Below are 19,076 nucleotides of genomic sequence, written 5' to 3'. Positions count from 1 at the left end.
TTTCCGTTGGGTTCTGTAAGCAGTTAAGCATGTCAGGATAAGGAAAAATATGTAATTTTCTGAATAAAATTGATATTTTATACTTATCCTGACTCATGACGGAACCCCTCCCAGCCGCTCCTCACAGACACGCTGAATTCTTGTCTTCTCATGTCGGTCGATTATAGGAGAAAGTAAAGTATCATGGCCAAATAGATAGGTGAGTGTGAATTTTACGTCCACTTCTTTTAGAAGGGAACTTCATGGGATTTCAGGTGTTCCACTACCTTTGCCAGGAAGAGGAAATAAGCAATTAAACATGAGTCAGGATAAGAATAAAATATCAATTTTTAAAAAAAATTACATTTCTATTTCTATGGACAAAGTTTGACTTACACTAATTGGCGTCTGTGCTCTTTTGAGGAGCAGAACATTTAACACTTTTCATTACTCTGCTTCCACTTTTTTACATAAACACCAAAATATTTGGCATAATCGTACCTCGTAGACATATTCATGAAGAGTATTTTACCATTGTGGAGGATTTTGATGACTTTGTCTTCTTGTTACTATGGTGAAAAACATGAACTGGTCAGCATAGAGTCCAGGAAGTCCAAAGTCTCAGTATCTCTGTTGAGTGCCCATGTAACATGGTATCTCATGGTTTTTAACACTATAAAACCAGCTTTTGTCTGGCAAGTGGATGCATGTCTGTCTGTCTGTCTCTCTTTCTCTCTCTCACAAGCACACACACAGACACACAGAGGCTTCGCAGTGTTGGTGCAGTAATGGTAAATGAAATCCTGAAACAAATTTCGCCTCATTGTAAAGTGTAAAAGTGTCTTAAAGAAACGTCAGAAGATTTTCTTGAGTACTAATTTGTGTTGCCCATCATCCTGGCAACTCACCACATTCATCTGAGCTCACCAAGGTAGAAAGTTTTGAGGCTCCTTCATCGGTTTGAGAGAATGTGTGGAATGGAATGAATCAGGCATCAGTTGCATCTGTGAGATATGTCTCTTCCCTAGAATTGGCAAAACCGTCAACGTCAGCAAAAGAGGAATCAGAGGAGGAAGATGAGGAGGAATCGGAGGAGGAGAGTGATGAGGAGAGTGATGAAGACAGCGATGAAGAGACGGACAGCAGTGAAGAGTCATCTGATGATGATCTGACTCCCACAGAGAAGGGGAGGGAGAAGGTTGAGGTGGGTTGATGGCATTTGATCTCTACACTGAAAAAGTAGAGACACATAACACTAGTGTAACATTTTGTTGTAGACCTTTGATTTTTTATTCATGTAAATGTCTAAGAATAAGTTACAGTGTTCTTTCACTTGACTTGAGTAGCATATTTTTCATCATAGGAACCTAAATTAATTAAAGAATAATAAATCTGTTCTGTTAGATCTTCATTTTGTGTTATCACACAGCTTTAGCCAACAACATAACATTGTTGAACAAATGGCATCCATATCTCCCTCATCTTTACACTATATTTCTCATTAATGACCATGTTACATTAAACTGCCTTCTAACAGTTTGGAAGAATCTACTAAGTGTTTTTTCTCTTCAGAAATGGGTGCGAGAATGTGAAAAGAGGAGATCCACTAATGTCCTTCGAGCCCCTGTTGTTTGTGTGCTGGGTCACGTCGACACAGGCAAGACGAAGATCCTGGACAAGGTAAAGCAAAACAACATCTGACAGTTACTGACATCATCAGTACCAGCTGATGTAAGAGGGACTTGACTCCCTCAGCCTCCATGTATGGATAACTTTCAACAGTTATCCCCCTGTAAGCTTGCTGATTGTGTGTCATAGTTTGCTGATTACAAGAGTCATGGCTCATGCTTTCTAACATTCCCTGGACATCATTTTTGTTCTGGTTGCCTCAGTGTTCTTGGAGTATAGATGAAGGTTGCCTCAATATTCCTGGAATGTTGATAAAGGTTGCCTCAGTGTTCCTAGAGTATAGATGAAGGTTGACTCAATATTCCTGGAATGTTGATGAAGGTTGCGTCAGTGTACCAAGAGTATTGTGGAAGGTTTGCCTCAATGTACCTGTAATGTTGATAAAGGTTGCCTCAATATTCCTAGAATTTTGTTGAAGATTGCCTCAATGTTCCTGGTATATACGTGGCTGTCGGAAAATTGATGAAGGCTGCCTCAATGTTCTCGGAATAATAATGAGATTGTTGGTGTGTTGGATGTGGGATGTTGATGAAGGTAATATCAAGGTTCTAGAATGTTCTAGACAGTGTTGGTAGCCACTCACTGGTTGGTGCCTGTTACAGCTGCGGCGGACACATGTGCAGGATGGGGAAGCTGGCGGAATCACGCAGCAGATCGGAGCAACCAATGTGCCAGTGGAAGCTATCATGGAACAAACACGGATGTGTAAAGAGGTGAGGTTTGCCAGAAGTTTTGACATAACTCGACTGCTTCCCTACTTTGGTATCCTGTATAGTTGTATGCTTGTTGGCAGTATATTTTTAGGTGTGTTTGTGGATTGGTTCACAGGAGAGAAAATTTACTAAGAATGTCTTCTAGTCCAAGCAGTGATAACAGATAGATGTATAGCCCCAGATGGTTTAAATTTCTAGTCTTTATTTCAACCGTAGATCATGGTGCCAGATATCATTTGGTGGTCAACAATGTAGCTATTGGCTAGCTGATGGCATGTTGATTGTGTTTCATTGTATTTAGATGACCTGAAGATTCAATCTCTAAAAGGAGAAACAGGCTTTCCTGACAGTTATTTCAGGGTGTTTGGTGTCCACTTACTGATGTTCATCCTGTATGCAGTTCCAGAAGCAGCAGCTCAAGGTGCCAGGTCTCCTCATCATTGATACTCCAGGCCACGAGTCTTTCAGGTGAGAACACCAACTTTTGCCTGGTTCATTTGGGGGTCTTCTCATCCTTCTCTGTTGTATGTGGGGTCTTCTCATCCATCTCTGTTGTATGTGGGTGTTTCTCATCCTTCCCTGTTGTATGTGGTGGTTTCTCATCCATCTCTGTTGTATGTGGGGTCTTCTCATCCATCTCTGTTGTATGTGGGGGTCTTCTCATCCATCTATGTTGTATGTGGGGGTCTTCTCATCCATCTATGTTGTATGTGGGGGTCTTCTCATCCGTCTCTTTCCATGGAAACGTTTTGGATATAGTCTCAAAATGGAGGTATGGGCTTCGTTTCCGTAGCAGAACTCAAAAACAATATTTTTCTGCAAAACTTGGTAGATATATCAATCTGAACCTATAGTGGTGTCTTTTGGTAGTTACAGGTTTTTGTGATCTATTATTTTCTTGGTTTCCATGGAAATGTTTCAGATATAGTCTGAAAAGTGAGAGGTGTGTTTCATTTCCAGAGCAGAACTCAAAAACTTCTTAATATCTGTCAGTGTTACTTGGTAGATATATAGTATTCCCAGAAATTATTGAGAATCATGTTGCGTCATGTAACTCATTACGTTTATTAACATCTGGCGTTTTACTTACATAAACATGTTAAAACATCATCCTTTTACAGTCTCAGTCTTGTTTTAGTACTTTGTTAGACCTCCTCACTCAGCAATGCATGCCTGAATACGCCTAGGCACACTACCCATCAAAGTTTGTAGGTAATCGTGTGACAGGGTATCCCAATATTGGACCACCTCGGCCTTCATATCTTCAATATTTCTCAGTCCCTTTTGGTTCATTCTGTCCTTCATGACTCCCCACACATTCTCAATTGGGTTTAGGTCTGGGCTGTAACTGGGCCAGTCTAAAATTTGAACATTTTCGCCCGACAACCACTGTTTTGTGTAGCGCGCAGTGTGTTTTGGGTCATTATCATGACAATCCAATCATCTTCATACAATGTTTGTGCTGTCGGAAGAAGGTGACCATTTAGAATGTCAACGTATCTTTCTTTTGTCAAGTTTCCCGTGAAAACACAATGGCGTCACTCCGCGAGCCGATATGCCACCCCACATGTGAAACTTCGGGCTATGTTTTGGTCGCTGGTAGATAGGTTTGACAGTATCTTTGGTCCAAATTTTCACACAATTAGGGAAAAGCCAAACAGAACTTTCATCCGAAAAGAAAACATTATCCCAATCTTGATTTTCATGAGCCCGACACCAGTTTAAACATTTTTCCTTTTGTGCATCTTTCATCAACGGCGAGGGAATTCCACGTTTTTTCACCCAATTAAGTCTCTGTAGTTCCTGCCTAACTGTTTCATTGCATACCTGAGGACTTCCTCTGCTAATCATTTCATTTCTGATGTTCTCAACACTTTTCAATTTGCCCCTACTCACAATCTGCCCAAGTCTTCGGCGATCCACAACACTGAATTTCCTAGGCCGACCTGCCCCTGCTTTGAGCTCTATCCCGGTTCCTGTTTGAATATTCTTCAAAGTTCTGTATACTGTAGACAGAGGAATACCGTGTCTACAAGCTAACACTTTAGCATCAGCCTCACCCCTTTCAAAAGCAACTAGAATGAGCTTTCTTTTCTCTCTTGCTGTAAATTCTGCCATGTCAACACAGGAAGCCGTCTGCTCAGAAAAGGGAGATAACTCTTGACGTAATGAGCTGCCTTTAAGCCTTCAAGAGTTGTCTCCCTTATTTAGTATGCTTAGTGCATAGTGAAAGCCCTTATTCCAATCTTAGCATCATTAGAAAAAAAGAAAAAAAACAAAGATTTTCTCAATAATTTCTGGGAACACTGTATGTGGCAGACCACAAAGTGGTGCCTTTTGCTCCCTACAGGTTTTTCTGATTTATTATTTTCTCCGTTTCTATGGAAACGTTTCAGATTTAGTCTCAAAATGGAGGTATGGGCTTTGTTTCCGGAGCAGAACTCAAAAACCATTCAATATTTTTCTGCCAAACTTGGTAGATATATCAATCGGAACCTTAAGTGGTGCCTTTTGCTATTTCCAGGTTTTAGTGATTTATAATTTTATTGGTGTCCATGGAAACATTTCAGACTTATTCTCAAAAGTGAGACGTGTGTTCCGTTTCCGGAACAGAACTCAAAAACTTCTTAATATCTGTCCATAAAACTTTCAAGATATGTGTTGCAGACCCCATAGCGGTGCCTTTTGCTCTCTACAGGTTTTTGTGATGTATTATTTTCTTGATTTCCATGGAAACGTTTCGGACTTAGTCTCAAAGTGGAGGGGTGGGCTTCGTTCCCAGAGCACAAATTGAAAACCATTTCATATCTTTCAACAGATCTTGGCAGATATATGAGACAGATCTTGAAATTGTGACTTTGCTGGTTACAGATATATGGCATTTATAATTTTCATGAATTCCATGGAAACAATTCAAACTTAGTCTAAAAAAACAATGAGTAACTCTCAGATTATTTGTCCTTTCAAACGTGCGGGCTGGGGGGGATATGTCAGCATCTGATGACTCTTGTTTTGATTTCTGGAATCCTTCTTGTGTTCAGTTGGTGTAACCGAGAAAGTGAGGATGACAATGGTTATATATTATTCGCTCTTCGTAAAAGGTTACCTACTGTGTGGTATGTTCTGTGATCTTTGTCCTACTCCACTGCACAGATCCATTCATCCATCCTCTCACCCATCCCCTTATCCAACCACCTGTACATTCATTCATCCATCCATTCACCCATCCACTTATCCAACCACCTGTACATTCATTCATCCATCCTCTCACCCATCCCCTTATCCAACCACCTGTACATTCATTCATCCATCCATTCACCTATCCACTTATCCAACCACCTGTACATTCATTCATCCATCCTCTCACCCATCCCCTTATCCAACCACCTGTACATTCATTCATCCATCCATTCACCTATCCACTTATCCAACTACCTGCACATCCATCCATTCATTCATCTATCCATCCACCCACCCACCCATCCATCCAAACGCCCAGCCACCCAACCATTCACCTACCCATCCATCCATCCATCCATCCATCCATCCATCCATCCATCTATCCAAACACCCATCCATCCATCCACCCAACCATTCAGCTGTCCATCTATCCAACCATCCACCCATCTACACATCCAACCACGCATCCATCCAAACAACCTGCCAGCCAGACAACCAACCCTCCATCCATCCCTCCATTCATCCATTCATTCATTCATTCATTCATTCATTCACCACCCCTATGGTGTAGTGGTTAGAGCGTCCGTCCAGTAAACGGAAGGTTGCAGGGTCAGTCCCCAGTTGTGTCATACCAAAAGATTTTGAAATATGGGACTTGTTCATTCATTTTACACTTATCATTCATACATTCAGACATCATTCCCACAATTTATTCATATCTCTCTACCTTAATGAAGGATATCAATGTATGGATGAACAGCTTCCTTATTGCTGTTAGAGCGACGTTTCAGTGTAGGTTTTAACACCTTTATCACGATAGAACCTACACCGAAACATCATTCTCACAGCAAAAAAGAAGTTGTTCATCCACAATTTTTATCCTTCCTTACTGCTTCTACATGCCTCTCAAAGATGTTCTCTCTACCTTTTCTCTTGTCCAGCCACCGTTGTGACAAGATTAGTACTATTTTTTATATAAAATCCTTAAATTTGAAAACACTAGCAACATGCATCATACTTTCCACATTTCGTATAACAGATTCTTTATCATGTATATGACTGAGTGAATATTTACATGGATAGAAGTTATGTTCACATTAGGATTAACTGTGGAGATAATTCAGTATTCAGCTTTATGATGAGTGAGGATTTATATGACTACAGGATGCATCCCAAGGAAATCTTTTTTTAAGCCTTTCGTTTACCTGTGTGTTTTCCCTTCCAGCAACCTGCGATCTCGCGGCTCCTCTCTGTGTGATATTGCCATCCTTGTCGTCGACATCATGCATGGCTTGGAACCTCAGACTATAGAATCTATCAACCTTCTCAAGGACAAAAATACACCGTTTATAATTGCCTTAAATAAGGTAGGTCCCATAACAGCTTCCTGATTTGAAGAATACACAGTTTATGATTACCTTAAATTAGGTAGGTCCCACAACAACTTCCTCATTCTGTATGAAGCAGCTCACACTGTATTCTGAGGGGTGATTGTGGGCAGCAGGGTAGCCTAGTGGTTAGGACCTGGGTTCAATTCCCGACATGGGTTTAGTGACATGATATTGCTGGATATCATTTCTGACATGTTATTGCAGGAATATTGCAAAAAGTGACATGCAACCATACTCGCTCGCTCACTCACTCACTCACTCACTCACTCACTCACTCACTCACTCACTCACTCACTCACTCACTCACTCACTCACTCACTCACTCACTCACTCACTCACTCACTCACTCACTCACTCACTCAGGCCATGGACTTGTGGGTTGGGAGTACTCACAGATTTACACATTTGCGTATGAATTAGCTTTTTTTAATGTGAGACCACCCCTGTCTGCAGGTCAGGATGGTCAATGGTTCCATCTTTGGCTCCAGAAGATACTGAAGTAATGTAATACTTGATATTATGCTGCCTGGCTCTCATTAGTAATGGGATGAAACCAGGACTGGTCAGCACAGTCTACATAGTCATTGTGGTAATATTCATGGCGTCCCGGTACATGCACGATGATGTAGAAGTGCAATAAAACCACACTGATAAATCTCATTTCACTTGACCTTTAAAGTGGGTATAGGATGACTGTGGTATCTGGTTCATAGGAATAAATCTTGAACAGTGAGAATGGCTAGATATGATCATGAGTTATCCCCCTTTGCTCAAGTGAGATATTACTCTAAAGTTGTGCCATAGAATGTGATTCTGATACTGTAGTGAAGCATCCCCGATATTAGATATGTCTTAAGAAATATGTGAACAGCATTCTCTGAATATGTAATGCTTCCAAGTTGTTAATCATGCAAACCAAAGAGAGGCTGGTAATGTAGGGATTTTAAATTCACTTGTTGGTTCAATGTGATTTGTTTGTTGGTGATGTTGTCCAGATCGACCGCCTGTACCAGTGGAAGTCTGGCCCTGGCAGCGATGTCCATAATGTGCTGAAGAAACAGACAGCCCACACACGCAGCGAGTTTGAGGAGAGGATGAACCAAGTAATAGTGCAGATGGCTGAACAGGTATGTTCAGTTTACATGCATTTATGTAGACCTTAAGGAAATATCAACAAAAAGAGAAGACCCAGTTTTGAACAAAAGCATTCTCTAAAATGTCTGCCAAGGCCTCAGTGTTAGAAGTATCAGTACAGTCTTGATTTGATGCTGAAGCTGAAGAATTGTTTAGTTTGGTTCACAAGTTTGGTTCAAGTGAGTTCACGGCATGAGACTTTATGCTTCCATACTTCTGCACACTGGATATTAAACATGGATTCATGACAAAAAGATTTTTCTTAGGTTATTTGCCTCATTTTCCATCTGTTTATGTAATGTTAAAGTTGTTGTTGGCATGTGTATGTGGGGCTGGAACAAGTCTCGAAGGAACTAGTTTGGTTGTAAGAGCTGACCAAATTCATCAGTCATTAGACCCTGTCAGGCCCATGGTCCCTACTATGTCATAATACTCCAATGGTGTAGATTGCTGTTACCAGGTTGTCTGCCCAGACTCGTAATGTTAAACCACAAACAAGTATCCTGTATGAGGAATAATATGTTGTTTTGTGTATTATTTAATAAACAAGTTCAACTTCAGTTTTACAAGTAATTCTTCTCAGCATCATTCAGAACTGATTCTTATAATGGAGCAGGCCTCAAAAGTAGCATGTCTTGAAAGAATGACATTTGTAAGCTGTGTTTTGTATTTTCATGTTCTCATGTTCACCTGTTTGATGCTTCCAGGGTTTGAATGCAACATTATTCTTTGACAACAAAGATCCTTCTGAATACATCTCCATGGTGCCAACCTCTGCCCACAGTGGTGACGGCATGGGCAACCTCATCGCTCTCATCTGTGAGATGTCACAGACAGTGCTGGCACAGAGGGTGTCATATAGTGAAGCCCTACATGCGACTGTGATGGAGGTAAGGCAGACTTTGTATCTCTCCTAGCTTATAGGACACGAGGCTTTATTCTGACAGACAACTGGGAAATATCACTACCCTCATGATGATACCCAGTGGCATAGTGGCATAGTGCCTGCCTTAATAGACTTAGGTCAGTGGCAGTGATACCAAAGGTTGTTAGAAAATGGTACTTTGTGTTAGAAAGTGGTACTTTGTGTTACACTGAGCTTTGGCATTAAGAGGATAGAACACTCAAACAGACCCAAATATACACTCATAATATGTGTCAAACATCTACCAATCATTGACTGACAAGAATACAGGGATATAACGAACTGACGGCTATAGCGAACTGTTTTAAAAGTCACGAATAAACCACTATATGTTATCATATAAAAAAGTTGTGAATAACAATTTCTCTCTAACGAACCTACCGGCTATAGCGAACTGATTTGTAATCAGTCCCAGGTAACACTAATTAACGGTGTGAATAATGAACTGAGCGAACTCAAGCAGTGTCAGTGCCAGTTACCGATGCTCACTTTGAAATCCTCGGCTGTCCCAGTTAACACTAATTAATGATGTAAATAGGCAATTGAGCAAACTCAATCGACATCGTGAAGGCTGTTTCCGATCAGTGTATCCAGAGTTGTTTCGGAATGCGATAATGACAACACAAACAGTGATGAAACAGACCAGGCACCACCTTCTTTCGCAGACTTTACGACCTCCGGCAATCTGATTGGCTAACACTTTTGTGTACAAAACACACTTCAGTATTTTCACCCACATGAAGTTGTAGTTTGCATTATTAACCAATCAGATTGCCGGAGGCCGTAAAGCTCGTCGCTGACGACCTAGCTTTGTATACTTCCGGCGAGTGACGAGTGCGTAATTGTCCGGTTTTCGATCACGTCGCCCTGATTTCTTGATGCACCTTTCTCCGCCCCATTGGGGTTGGATAGTAAACCGATTTTCGGACCCGAGGTGGGCGCTGTGTCAGATTACTGACTTTGTAGTGAAAAGAACGTAATATGAATGAATGAATGCATGAATAAACTGAGTAGGAATGTGCCATACTGTATAGTGTGTTTTATTGTTCTTTCAATGGATTTTCGTGAATTGCGAACTACGGATATAACGAACTAATTTCAGGGGTCCCTTGTAGTTCGTTATAAAAGTATTTTACTGTACAACATTTACTGAGAATGGTCCAGAGAGACTTCTGGTTTTGGTTGGTACTGGCCCAATACAACATGTGATGAGATAAAATTACGAGGGGATGTCAATAAGTCTTGAGCCTTGCATAGAAAAGCACAAAATGTTGGTATGAACCACATTTATTTTCAACATTGTCCCCTTGTGAGTCAAGACATCCATCTTTTCTGCCAGTCGCTGATGCCATCTCTGTAGAAGGCGCCATTTTGGTCCTCAAACCAAGCCTCAGTAGCAGCAATAAGCTCATTATCATCCTGAAATCGACCACGCAAGTGTTTCTTCAGATTTGGGAACAGATGGTAATCACTTGGTGCCAGGTCTGGAGAGTAGGGGGGATGCGGCAAGATTTCGTACCCGCATTCCTGGACAGCAGCGGCTGCAACGTGAGAGGTGTGTACTGGAGCATTGTCTTGATGTGGAAGAATACCACGTCTGATCGTGCCCCAGCGCTTCTCCTTGATTGACTGTCGCACTTGCCTCAACAAGTTAGCGTAATATTCCCCATTCATTGTTCTTCCTTTTGGTAAGTAATCTATGCGGATGACGCCTTTGCTATCCCAGAAGACTGTCGCCATTACCTTCTTCACTGATCTGGAGGCTTTGAAATTTTTGGTCCTGGGAGAAGTGACACGTTTCCATTCCATGGCTTCTTGTTTGCTCTCAGGATCATAGTGGTGGATCCAGGTTTCATCACAGGTTACTAGCCTAAAGTGAAAATCATCTGGATTCTTGTTGTATCTGGTTAGCATGGAGTTGCTTATGTTGACCCTTGTTTGCATCATTTCATCTGTAAGCATTCTTGGCACCCATCTTGCGCACACCTTAGACATGACGAGATGTTCATTAAGAATTGTCTCGATGGATCGGTGTGAAATGCCTGTGGTCTCCTCTAACTCATGGAGTGTGATTCGACGATTTTCCAGCACAAGTCTATGCACTCTGTCAATGTTTCCCTGACTAGTGCGCGTTGTTGGACGACCTGGACAGGGGTCATCTTCAAGACTCTCTACCATGCTTAAATTCACTGACCCATCGTTTGATCGTAGCAGATGAAGGGGAAGACTTCCCATAAACTGCTGAAGCCTTTCTTCAATGTTCTTTGTCGAGTTTCCTTCAAGAACTTAAAACTTAATTACTGCTCTATACTCAATTTTATTCATTTTCACTGCCGTGAGAGGGGTCTCAATAACTTCTGAGAGAAGGATACCAAAACTTATATATCACATCAGCTAAAACCTAAGGTTCAATGTCGTACCATAGGCTGTGACACCTGGGTATGAAAAATGCTCAAGGCTCAAAACTTATTGACATCCCCTCATAGATATAGTTTTCAGTACAATGAACGTTGCAGCTGACTATTAGATCCACTTGCCAGTTGTAAATTCCACTAGCCACAGACTGGCAGGCCACCTTTTGTTTCTTCTGTGTATAGGGTCAAGTGACTAGAGACTGTAACCATCCACTTCATCAAGGAATAGTCTAATGGTTGTCGACAGAAGTGCATGTGTCTCATGTAGTTAACTCGGGCATGCCTGGCCTCTCTCAAGACAAAGGGTTTTGTCACTTCAGCAAACAATTTTTGGGTATCTCGTGGCATCAAAGTGCTACACATGAAATATACATTGTTGGTACCCAACATGGTCACCTGCACTATAGTCAACAGAGTGTTCATCATAGTCCTTAGTACATGTGCCGTTTCTAAAACTTATTGAACAGATGCTTCCACCTTAAAGAAACGAATGCATCATTGCCAACATTTGTGGAATGTACTGTGCTGGATAAAACTGTGTATTGGCAAAAAGTTACATTGTTATATATTGTGATATAGCTGTATGTGTATTGTGGTATATTGGAAGCCAAAGTGTGTGACATTGTTTTATGTGCAGGTCCTATTTTCTTCACAAACATTACCTTGTCAAAACCAGTATGGCCAGTTGCCATGGTGTGGTAACTATTGATGCAGGGAGATAACTTGACAATCCAGTGATCAACAGCATGAGTTATAGAAGTTGGAATATCTGTCGTGATGCACATTCAGTAACATGGGTAGGCTTGAAAGACTTGAATTGCTGAGAGTTATGTCCCTTAGACTGGGGAGCGTATGAGGAAATATTTGTTACCTCCCTTTACCTGTATAGCTTGCCATGTTTCCTTTGCAACTGACTGCAAACCCCAATAACTGGTTTGACAGTGAGTTGGTGTGTCAGAGAAATGATTGTTGCTTTTCATAGATATTGATATTCATTTCTGAGATGTTCTACGTACTTTTTCATCTTATTCACTCCCAGGACATTTAGACTGCCCTCACATGGCTTGAATATTGCTGAGTGCAGCGTAAAACTAAACGCAACTCACTGCCAGGACATTTCGACTGCCAGTATGTGGCTTGAATATTGCTGAATGCAGCGTAAAACTAAACTAAACTCACTCCCAGGACATTTGACCGGATCTGCAGACAGCTTAATCACCTTTAGCAGAAAGTAGATTTGTACAAATGTAGTTCTTTTCATTCTTATTTAGTGGTTTGACTTCAGCATAGTGGCGATGGTCTGTCAACTGTTCCATAATCTCTGCTGTGTGCAGTGCTGTCCACAGCAGTGTGTTATGAATAATATATTATCTTAATGTCAGGAATGGTTTTAAACAATAGATTTTTGTGATAATGTCTCCCATTATCATCAGAAAGCTCAGATTTTTCTGCAGAAATAATTCAAGGACTTGGATGATTAATTTGTGTGTGACAGATAACTCCTATTTCCTTCTGGTTTCTACAAGTTTTAAACCTTAACAACTGACCAATCTTTTTGTTGTGTTGTCAGAAAAATCTACTTCCAGACTATCCAGTAGGGGGTTCACAAGTGGCCCATTTGTCTAATTCTTTTTGCAGAGTTGGGTTTGTGTTACTTTGATTGTATTTCTAGGTTTGTCAGCACATTTTTGTTAGCTTCACCAACATGGTAGACAGTTGAGACCTGTAGCACTGCGGATGTTCCCTCCACATCAGACTCACACTCTATGATGTAACTGGAATACCATTCCAATCTCTTTGACAAACATTGCTGTTGGAACAAATGAACCTTGTGCCATGTGCTAATGATGCTGGTCTGGAAACTTTCTGAACCTGTTGACTTAACTTATAAAGGTTCTCCGTTGGGATTTGCAGTAAGGACTGAGTGAGTGAAATTTTCCTAAGACACTGCCCCAATATGGGTATTCGAGCTTGTGTCTTTGGCATGATGAGCAGATACTTTAAAAAGTATCCTACCCCACATCCTGTATTAAGACCACAGGAACTTATATCTTATATCTTAAGAAAATGGGTATATTTTATTCATTGTTGGTAGTCAGTTATATTTCATGATGTACATGACTTGCAAAAAAAAAGACAAATGTACTGATGAAGTCATGAGTGTCATTCAGACCCAGAATTGTGAGTATTTTGCAGTTACACATTATGAACCTTAGTCTACATGAACACTTTTTATTATGAGATGAGTGTAGTAATAAGGCTGACTTGTGTACCTGAGTACAGATTTGCTGACCTTGTCTTTTGGGCTCATTTAATGCTCCTCTTGAAACAGTGAAAGTACTTTTACACTTTTATGTGTATTACCTATTCATCTGAATGAGTGTACCCTCATGTAGAAAGTAGTGTCTATTTTGTGCTCATGCACAAGGTCTGTAGATCATGTAACATGCAAATACACAGGCTTCATAATATTGTATACTGTGGGCATGTCGCTTGCAACTCCTGACAATTCTGACAGTCTGTTTGAGGCCAAGGACAAGTGCAGAAACACATGATTTGACAGTTACACATTTCATGATACCAGCATTAATGTGAGGGAAAGGAGCATTAATTATGTGACAGGTGTCAAGAAGTATCTCCACAATCTGTGTTAGGAGATCTTCACTCAGTATGTAATGGGTGCCATCTGTGAGGTAGAATGAGGTATGGTGTGACATCTCCAGGAGAATAACCATGGTGGCCCGGCCATCAAAAACCAATGTTTTCCTGACAGGTACTACAACCAGGCTACAGGGGCGATTGAGTGAGTGAGTGAATGAATATTAGTTTTATGCCACTTTCAGCAATATTCCAGCAATAACATGGTGAAAGACATCAGAAATGAACTCTACACGTTGTACCCATGTGAGGAATTGAACCCAGGTCTTCAGTGTGATGAGCAAATGCTTTAACCACTAGGCTACCCCACCACCCCGCTGCTGGAATGATTGAGCACAGGTTTGAGTCCATGTTGATTTGAGGTTTGTCAGGGTGTTCTTCCACTGTAACTTCTGGTAACTGAGATCACATATGGCATAGGGGTGTTCTTCCACTGTGACATCCTGTAACTGACTTCCATCACATAAGGCTGTTCTACGGTGACACCATCACATAGTGGTGTTCTTCTAATGTGCACATTGTAAACTACAAAGTCATGCTTAAATGTGTTGCTTTTGCACTTGAAACATCTTTTAAACATTGTGTTTATAAAGTCCTGTCTCCACAAGACATAAACAAGCTAAGAGTACTGGGATTAAATACTTCGACATGATAAGGTTGAAGGCATGTATTCTGCTAAACTCATTTTGAACAGCCTCCACCATTACAGTTAGGAGGACAGTAAACTCTGCCTATATCGACTTGAAGGCACTGCTCATTTTGTTTTTTAGTCATCATACTTTCTCATACTCCTTTTGAATTAAATACACAGCAAGTGTGTGAAACCAAAGTCAAATTTATTGTGTCTATCAACTCATAATAAGCGTAACTTCTTTGAGTGGCAAAACTTATTAGAAGTTCAAGAGTCGGATAAGGACAAACTTTATGAATGTATGACTTCTTTATTCACACTAAAGTATATAAAGAAAATGTACAGCAAAGTGAATATAGAAGGTGTACATCCATTGAGTTTGTTCTGATCCATCACAAGTGTATCGATGAGTAATAATTCTAGTTTACTTTATGTGACTTCCATGAATTTGCTGAATTATGAGAAATGTCTTTCTGACTTGTAGTCTTGACTGTGACATTTATTAGTTCTTGAGAGATTGTCTCTGAGATTGTCACCATACTGAGATAGTTAAAACTTGCATGCAGATCATCAAGATGTACCTCACCTGTCTCCTTGTCAGTTCCTAGTACAAACAGTAACCTGAGGCTGCAGAGGATTCAACACGCTTCACTTTGTTGTACTCATGCATTTGAAACTGGTAGAATTAATTCAGCTTTTTTCTAAAGTTTGACACAATTTTTCATCACGTCTCATCCCAAATAGCAAGGATTTATGATGTACACATATTCTTACCTTTAAGGTTGTAAACAGTAACACAGACAAGAATACATAGCACAACATGTCTGCTGTGATGCCAAGGTGAATAACTGAAGATATTTTCAATCTTACAAAACTAAACCCATTTGGGGCCCCTGATAAATTAATGGAATACTAATGAAAACTTGCCTGTTACAAGCAAGAACAGAGCTGAATGGCAAACTGCTGATTCTGTTTCCATGGCAACGTCTGTCTATGAATGAGTGAGAGGGAGTGTGTGAGATGTATGAATGAAGAGGGGGAGCCAGTCCACATATTTACACAAGCCTGAGCAGCATAGGAATTCATTCATGTTATCTGAATCAATCTGTTGTTTCCATAAAGCATGATAGAGGAAAGGTTGTTGTAACAATATCATAGCTACTGCTGTAACTGTTGGTTGGAAAGCTGCCAATAACCTAGCACAACAATGTTAATTATTAATACACTGGCGGTATGATGACAATAGTTGGTGATGCAGTGGAACGTGTCATCACAATAGATGCACTGCTTATTTGCACCTACAAATAAGTTAAACACCTATCATTCTGTATTTTCACAGTCTCTGACTTTTGATGCAAGTCTGAAGCCTGAGTCAAAGGAGTTTATATATTTTTTCAAATGTATATATTCTGTGACAACAACGAGTCTCTACAGTCCCACATCTTAGTACGGTATAGTTGCACAGGACCATCTCATGGAAGATCTAAAGGAATTGCCCATGACCTCCCCATTTAATTAATATGCATGTATGTCTGGTGCATGCACAGGCCAGTGGTTGTCCTTGTGAAAAATATGCTGTTGTTGCAGTCAGTGTCATTCCTTGTCATATCTATGCTGACACCAGCTGCTTGTGATGCATGATGGGATAAATGTTATGCTAATTCCTTGTGAATGTACTGTGATGACAAAAACTTTTATGACTGTGTATGTGATATGGAAGTTAATTACAGATGCGTATGAATGAAAATGTGCACCATGTCCATTAATGGAGAATGGTTGTACGACCTCGATTTTGAGGTTTTTGTGGAATAGTTATGAACAATTATTGTTCAGCATCTTAAATATTGGCAGCACCGAATGAAATCATCCATAAAAAGGGGGTCTGCACACTTAATTGTGTCAGGTGTGTACTGTATGGTACCTGTGCAACATGTGCATAGTGTGATACCTGTGTTAGGGGTGCACTGTGTGATACCTAAGGTGTGTACGGTGTGGTATCTGTGTAAGATGTGCATCGTATGGTACTTATGCAAGGTGTGCTTGTGAAAGTTCCTATGTGATGTGCAAGTGGCAAAGCTCCATATCCCCACAGGAAGCCACCAGGCATCTGGAGGCCCAATTATCTCCCACTAATCAGCATGCTTTACTGCAGGGCAGTGAGCTGGGAAAGATTCCTCCCTCATTCATCCTAGCTCACACTGAAATAGTTGTGGTTGGATTGTTTCATTCATCATCACCATGTGTCTGCAGCTCTTCTCAGTGTACACACCTGTGGTCAGGGCTTGTGTCCGCTGCTCCTCTCAGTGTAGACACACCTGTGGTCAGGGCTTGTGTCGGCAGTTCTTCTCTCAGTGTAGACACACCTGAGGTTAGGGCCTGTGTTCATTGCTCCTCTCTTTGTAGACACTCTTATGGTCAGTGCCTATCTCTGCCACTTATCTGTGTAGACACACCTGTGGTCAAGGCCTGTGGCCATCGCTCCTCTCTTTGTAGACGCACATGTGGTCACGACCTGTGTCCGTCAGCCTTGTCAGTGGGGAAATACCCTTGTTATTCTGCATATCCAGGGGAGATAGAAAATCAGTGAGCAAGAAGCCACTTGCTCTTGTTGAACCTGAAAGTTTGCATTGTTCCGGGAAAGCGAAAAGGGGATTAAATTTAACATGAAAAATAAAATAAAAATTGGGTTCTTGGCAATTATTTTTGAAGTTTTTCTTGTTAAAACATTTTCTAAAGCAGTTCTGTGTAAAGGGCATGATAAGTGTCTGTGACTGCTGTTAAGTTTAAGCTGGTGGATATCAAACATGATGCTCACCTTTTTGAAGCCTCAAGTATTTTAAGTAAGGGCTTGAGCAATGGATGAATACAAAGCACAAGGGGCAGGGGTTTGAAGGGTTAATCTCTTGAGTTTATAGACTTCGTCTCCTCTTTGTGTGATGTGAGTGTGCAAACAGGTGCATCAATGGTGAGATGGCGGAATGTTATTAAATCTGGCCATTCTAACAGCTGATCACCTCATTGTAATACTCTTTGCATTCAATGAAAGGATGGGCAGGTTAATCTTGTGGCTTTCAGGGTAAATCTCTTCTGTATGTTTTGTGCCTAGAAAAACATGCATTTTGTTGTGGAGGTGTGCTGGTTTCACAAGGATTCTGTTACCGTAATCATCCTGTTAATAGCAACAAGTGTGGTTGGTTAGCCTAGTGATTAAAGCGTTTGCTCATCACACTGAAACCCTGGTTGTACCCCATGGGCACAATATATGAAACCCATTCCTAGTGTTCCCCATTGTGATATTGCTTAGTGGCCCAGAATGAATTTTCTCCTGTTCTGGTGTAGGGGATAAAGCGTTATCATGTACATTAAAGTTGGTCAGGCCTAAAAGCTGTTTGTGCATGTATTTTTCTGCATCTCCCCCACATGAAAAGTACACTGTACACAGAAACAATAATTAGTGATGATTTTTTAACTATACAACTTGCGCATGATCTGTAGTATTGTATAAGAGTTTAACACATTTCTGTGAAAAAAACTAGTGTCTGCTCATCAGCACCATCACACATCTCACCATTATGCATGCGATCAGTCTTACTGAAGCTTTGTTTCTGGTGTCCCCCAGCCGTGATATTGCTTGAATATTGCTAAAAAGCGGCGTGAAACTAAACTCTCTCACTCACTCACTACTGAAGCTTTGAGACAAATGTCAGATGCCACAGAATTCATTTGTCATTGATCCCACATTCTGTCTTGTATTGTTTTTTCCCTGTTGTCTTGAGATTGAACTGCAAGCAGTCCAGGATTACAATTAATGCATGAATCCAATCTGATTAATTTTATCGCTAAATATTTAAAAGAAGTCGTAAAATCTGTATTTGAAATGTCTTTTCATCTTCCACCAGATTGTGTAGGTCAGTCGTACTTTGTTGCTCCCTACTCTCACTCACTCGCTGTGTAAAGCCCATTTTTTAATGTCTATAGTACATGAATCTCACTCAGTTACTTGACAGTGAGCGAGACCAATATCACTAAAAGATCTTCAGCCAATATATGCTCACAGCTTTACACAGGGATTAAGTTCCGTGTCACAGCCCAATTAGACAGGTGTTAAGTGGTAGACACCAGGGCCAGTGTGTGTCTTGTTTCTTGATCAGCACACAGGCACTGCTTGGATGAGACAACCAAGACTTAGGTCAGGGGTCACAACGCAGAAGAAGCCCTTTCAAGCCATGAACATAAAATAAACAAGAAGGCCCCTCTTCTTCTCAGAACCTTGCAGACAGCCTGCCAGTTACGTCTCTGATCAGGGGAACCACTAATTTACCTAGCTCTGACATGCCTTGGTCATTAAAATGAAATTCAGAG

General features: G+C 40.8%; 1 protein-coding gene across 2 annotated transcripts in view; it reads left to right on the top strand.

The window, feature by feature from the left end:
- Positions 1-19,076, top strand: part of LOC137274670 (eukaryotic translation initiation factor 5B-like) — a 107,652-nt gene that overhangs the window by 23,505 nt on the left and 65,071 nt on the right. For both annotated transcript variants that reach the window (XM_067808001.1, XM_067808002.1), the window contains exons 12-18: positions 1,008-1,183; positions 1,552-1,659; positions 2,271-2,381; positions 2,782-2,849; positions 6,787-6,928; positions 7,948-8,079; positions 8,794-8,976. In XM_067808001.1, coding sequence (XP_067664102.1) covers positions 1,008-1,183; positions 1,552-1,659; positions 2,271-2,381; positions 2,782-2,849; positions 6,787-6,928; positions 7,948-8,079; positions 8,794-8,976 — 920 coding nt within the window. The remainder of the gene's footprint in view (positions 1-1,007; positions 1,184-1,551; positions 1,660-2,270; positions 2,382-2,781; positions 2,850-6,786; positions 6,929-7,947; positions 8,080-8,793; positions 8,977-19,076) is intronic.

This window comes from Haliotis asinina, chromosome 2 (genome assembly GCF_037392515.1).
Source record: "Haliotis asinina isolate JCU_RB_2024 chromosome 2, JCU_Hal_asi_v2, whole genome shotgun sequence".
Taxonomy (NCBI): Eukaryota; Metazoa; Mollusca; class Gastropoda; order Lepetellida; family Haliotidae; genus Haliotis; species Haliotis asinina.
Note: the sequence above shows the minus strand (reverse complement) of the source record. Positions and strands in the feature narration are given on the sequence as shown.